The sequence below is a fragment of the Salmo trutta genome, chromosome 28 (genome assembly GCF_901001165.1).
Source record: "Salmo trutta chromosome 28, fSalTru1.1, whole genome shotgun sequence".
NCBI classification, from domain to species: domain Eukaryota; kingdom Metazoa; phylum Chordata; class Actinopteri; order Salmoniformes; family Salmonidae; genus Salmo; species Salmo trutta.
The window spans coordinates 7,797,549-7,802,914 of record NC_042984.1 but is presented as its reverse complement, the minus strand read 5'-3'; the positions used below and the strand labels follow the sequence as shown (position 1 = coordinate 7,802,914).

The 5,366-nt window shown below is 40.0% G+C and overlaps 1 protein-coding gene across 1 annotated transcript in view; it reads right to left on the bottom strand.

Annotated features, from left to right (window-relative positions):
• Positions 1-588: 588 nt before the first annotated feature.
• Positions 589-5,366, bottom strand: part of LOC115166460 (myelin transcription factor 1-like) — a 5,223-nt gene continuing 445 nt past the window's right edge. Inside the window, exons 2-6 of the mRNA XM_029720359.1 lie at positions 5,134-5,355; positions 4,522-4,613; positions 2,749-2,852; positions 2,453-2,596; positions 589-2,229 (exon numbers count right to left, since the gene is read on the bottom strand). Of these exons, the coding sequence (XP_029576219.1) occupies positions 2,086-2,229; positions 2,453-2,596; positions 2,749-2,852; positions 4,522-4,613; positions 5,134-5,355 (706 nt within the window). The 3' untranslated portion in view covers positions 589-2,085. The remainder of the gene's footprint in view (positions 2,230-2,452; positions 2,597-2,748; positions 2,853-4,521; positions 4,614-5,133; positions 5,356-5,366) is intronic.

Genomic DNA, 5,366 nt, shown 5'->3' with positions numbered 1-5,366 from the left:
TCCCAACTCTCGGTCTGATGCCCTGGCCATGTCATGTGACCAGACATCGTACATGGCAGAATGCAAAGAATCAGGAAAGAAACTGAGTGGTAGTGGCACTTTGTGCGTCAACAAATGTCATCTAGAATAAGGCTACAAGGGCGTAGAAGTGTATGTGGTATAAATTGTCAAAGAAGTCATCCTCCTTGATGGTTTAGTTTTTCCTTGAAGATGTGTTTTGGACCAAGACATCCAGTCTAGATGGAACACTTCTGGAACAGAGCTCTATGGAGCTTCTGCTCAACACATTGAGAGAAAATAATGAAAAGAGAAAAATAATTTATCAAAAGGCATTAAAACATCTCCAGTACATTAAAGATGTTTTGGGTAAGCCAGTGTTGGCCGCTACAAAGCGCTTGGAGAGGTAACATTTGATCCTTATACCTGTCTATTTTCTTGGTCTTAATTTTTCCTGACAAAAAGCAAATAAATCATCGATGACACAAAGCCACTCTGACACCAACAGAACAGTGATTGCTTTCGTTGGTTATTTTGCTTTTACAACTGCTGGTATATCTAGGAAAGCCTAAGTAATCAAACAATATTCTATTTATTCTTTCTGAGAATGGTTTTTAATTTTATTTAAATATTATCAATGGACTTTAAGACTACTGATACCCATCACAACACACACATAAATAGCAAAATAAATATACAATCATATCAATATTTAATATTAAATAAATAATAAATACATACTTTCTTTTTAAGCCGTGGGTATCTGAAGATACTTTACAGATAAAGGAAATAACATAAATGAAGGAGAAAACTTTTATAAAATTATCAAAACTTTGTCAGTTATAAAATATTTGCAATTAAAAATGTTTACAAATTATTTAAAATAAAATAAGATATATAAAATAATCAAGTGTGGACAGTTGTCTATATAGCTTTTTAAATATTGATGTAGAAGACTTCCTATTTTAAATCTTTATGGCCATGATAGACCAGCAGGGTTGCATTTTTTGATTTACTAAATATAAATTTAAAAAAAATAATAAATAGACCAAATCAAATAAATACACATACAATTACAATACATTACAATTTGCGCATTCACAAATTTAAATAATTCATATAACAATAAATATTGTACCACAAACTAACAGGAATAGACAAGTGTGCACTCTATTACCATCATCATTCAGTTCAAAGAAAGAAGGCTGCATCTGTTGCTCTCAGATCTTCCATCAGAAATATAGAGAAACCAGTGATTTGTGACTTAATCTTCGCTTGAAGAGCTGTTTTCCTCTGAATTGAGACAAGACATGGAGTCATGTTGACATCTTGCTGCAGTAACAACACTAAGCACATGAACCTTGCTCAAGAAGACCCCAGAGTTCAGGGATTCTCCATTCACTTCTACTCGATAGGAGTGCTGCTGTGCTCAGTATCACACACTACCCACTCATACACAAGCACTCTCACCTTATCCTGCCCCAGAACAACATTTCTGAAGCCTTTGTGTCTTTTCTGGGACACAATGTGGACAGTTTTCCAGTGGGTTTTCTTCACCTCATACCATCTGACATCGTACCACTACTTCCATCCTTCGTTCTTTCTTTCTTTCTTCTCCAAATTGTTGCTGAACTAAAGCTTGAATTACAGTATGAATTGGGACAGTCAAAAAGATGCCTCCAAAACACAGATGCCTCCAAAACACAGATGCCTCCAAAACAGAGATGCCTCCAAAACAGAGATGCCTCCAAAACAGAGATGCCTCCAAAACAGGACATACATGAAAACGATGAAGGTAACATAAAACAAAGAAACAAAACCCCAGATATATATTTTGTTCATCAATTCAAACCAAAAGAATTGGTTCAATTCCACTTCCTCCTTCCCAATCCCAGCAGCAGCATGTTTGGATTTTGGTCCTAGTTACGTTTTCTTCTTTACAGAATGCTCCCTGGGATTAATTTAAGTTGCCATTTATAAAACCTGAATGCCCTTTTTGTATTCGTATTCTCTTTAAATATACTCTAGTCTCTTGACACCATCTCTCTCCTTTTACATGTTTACACTCTTCTTCCTCGTTGGAGGTTTTCACACCTTGATGCTCTTCACAGCCTTGTTGATGCTCTCCAGAAGCGCCTTGTTCTCCGGGTTCTGGAAGCGTTCCTTGTTGGTGTACATGTCAGTCAGGGTGCTCACGTATCTGTCGAAATTCTGCTCAGTGATTGGCTCCTGCTGTTATGCGAAAAACAAGGAATTTTGTTTGTGTTAGTGTGTTTGTGTTAGTGTGTCTGTGTGTTTGTGTTTGTGTGTTTGTGTGTTTGTGTTAGTGTGTTTGTGTGTTTGTGTTAGCGTGTTTCTGTTCAGTGTGTGTATTAATATGTGTCTGCATGTTCGAGACTCGGCCACAGCTTTATCAGTACTGTATGTAACTGTATATAAATTGTATATAACTCACCATGTGTGGGATGCGTATGTTGGCCAGGCTGCGGATCAGGGCGTGGCTGAGGCCAGATAACTCCATGAAGAGAGTCTCGTTCTGCTCCTCAATCAGCTTGTTCTCCACCTCAATGTTCTTCAGGTTCTTCTCCATGGATAAGATCTGCACCACAGCACAACAGTTATTTACACATACAGTATATAGATTTACTTGAGCTCAGGCATTTTACAATAAATCACAATGTAGGGGGTATGAGGTTTTAAAACATGAGCGTGTACACACACACGTGCACGCACACGCACACACACAAACACCTGTGTCTGCAGGTTCACCATGTCTGTCTCCATCTCGTTGTTGGTCTCATTGAGCTCATTGATCTCCTTGTTGAGTTGCTTGATGTCCTCGTCATTATTCAGAACTACAGGATGGAAGGGAAGAGATGATTGAGATGCATAAGGTTATATGAGGGGACAGGAGAAATGGGCCATCCTAGCTTGATAAACTGTACCCAGCTAGCACATAATGTTCTGAGAACCATATGTTTCTTAGAGCTTGGTGAGAGCGTGGTTGTCCTGTGGTTATTTTACGTACAACCTTCCCACAACGTTCTGGGAATGGCGCAGGATAGTCGCATGGCGTTGGAACGTTCTCAGCACGTATAAGGAACTTGACAAAACATTTATATTTTCTTAATATTTCATTACTTGAACAGAACGTTTCCTAAAAGTTCAAACATGTTGTTGACATTTAATTAACATGTTGGTAATGTTTTAGGAACGTTCTCCAACTGGTTTGACATTGGGAATGTTCTCAAATAGTTAAGAGAACGTTAAGAAACAACGTTCTCCTTTGAGAATTTGAGTACTTCAGCGTACCGTTTCCTCCAGGTTTCCTCATGGGTTCTATTTAAAGTACTGTTCTCAAATTGTTCCAATAACCATAAGAAAACTTTCCATAAAAACCACAAGAAAACTTTAGTAACATTCAGAGAAAGTTCTAAGAATGTTATTTAAAAACATTCCTGTTGCAGAATCAACAAAACTCTCTCTTTTCCTCTCTCTTGTTAAGTGTGTTCAGGTGTGTTGGCCGCGCCCACTAATTGATCTTAATGAGTGCTTGTTTCCTTTAAAACGGGGTCTGTTTGAATAGACTATAATGAACAGCTTTGTATGCATAAAAAACATGGCATGCTAGCTCCCTCCTGGTGGCGCTGTGGACTAATTCCATGGAAAGAGAACAGAAGATTATAGGTCTGAATCTCACTGATGCCATGCCACAATAAAATAATTATGTTTGCATGATTAATGTCAAAGGAAAATAATTTCCATGTGTCCTATCCAATGATTTTTATATATCCGTGCCCACTAATTGACCACACCTGATCTTAAAACTTCTTTGTGATCGGTGTCCCTACCACAGAACGGTTGAGCTAACGTAGGCTAATGCGATTAGCATGAGGTTGTATTAACAGGAACATTTCCCACTACAACAACAAAAATACTTATATACATGTCATTTTGACATTTAATTGAAATAATGTAGAATTCCATTCATTCCTTTGAAGGACTGCTCCTACTGGGGAGTACCAATATGGCCGACCAGTGGCTTCAAAGCCTCTCAATGGCCAATACCTACAGTAGCATCAGCAATCCAGAGTTTATATACATCACTGGTTCTATCTGTGCCTGGAGTTAAAAAAAAAAGTTAACCCCAAAATAAGCTAGCAGTATTATTAAAAGTCTTAATGAAACATTCAGTGAATGTTTTAAGGAAGTTATTCAAAAACCTCTAAATGACCTCTAATTGATAAAACCTCCCAGAAAAACTTTTAAGGAACCAGAGTAAAACGTTCTCAGAACCTCTCTGCTACCAAAGATAAGCATTCCCAGAATATAGGGAACGTTCACTTCTTTTCTCAGAACTAAAAAAAAAAATAATTCAGTTTAATGTAGGACTTCGTTCCCACAACCAATGTGAAACCAAAAGCATACGTTCCCAAAACTTCCAAGGAACCAAATGTGCTAGCTGGGTATTGGCTAGACATTGACTGTCACATAAAGGTATTCCCTATTCAGTTGTGCTTTTACCGTCGCTGGCCCTGAACTTGGTGCTCAGGTATTCATCTCCAGGGATCTTGGTTTTCTTTCTGGCAAAGGAGGCTCTGGGACAGCCAGAGAGACTACAAACAGGAGGAATAAAGATGGTCAATTTAATCAAGTTGAGTATTTAAAACCATGAATGAACCACAAAATTATACATTTAGATTTGTAACTCAATCAGTGGTAATCATTTGTCTGTCAGCTGTCCTGTGTTCTGTGCTGTGATTGGTCCGTACCTGCGGTGTGTGAGGAAGATGCCCTGTGTTCTGTGTTGTGATTGGTCCGTACCTGCGATGTGTGAGGAAGCTGGCCTGTGTTCTGTGTTGTGATTGGTCCTTACCTGCAATGTGTGAGAAAGCTGCCCTGTGTTCTGTGTTGTGATTGGTCCGTACCTGCGGTGTGTGAGGAAGCTGCCCTGTGTTCTGTGTTGTGATTGGTCCTTACCTGCGATGTGTGAGAAAGCTGGGCTGTGTTCTGTGTTGTGATTGGTCCGTACCTGCGGTGTGTGAGGAAGCTGCCCTGTGTTCTGTGTTGTGATTGGTCCTTACCTGCGATGTGTGAGAAAGCTGGCCTGTGTTCTGTGTTGTGATTGGTCCTTACCTGCGGTGTGTGAGGAAGCTGCCGTTGGCGTGTCCTGATCCATCACAGCCGGGGGTGGGGCAGTTGGGGGCCTCCGTCTTGAAGGCCTTCCAGGAGAAAGGGTTACCGTTGAGCATCCCCTCTTTCTGCCTGCGGGCAGCTAGCGGGCACCCATAGGCACTGCGATGAGTGGCGTACTTCCCACTGATGTGACCCAGGCTGTCACAGCCAGGCACGGGGCATCTGTAGGGGAG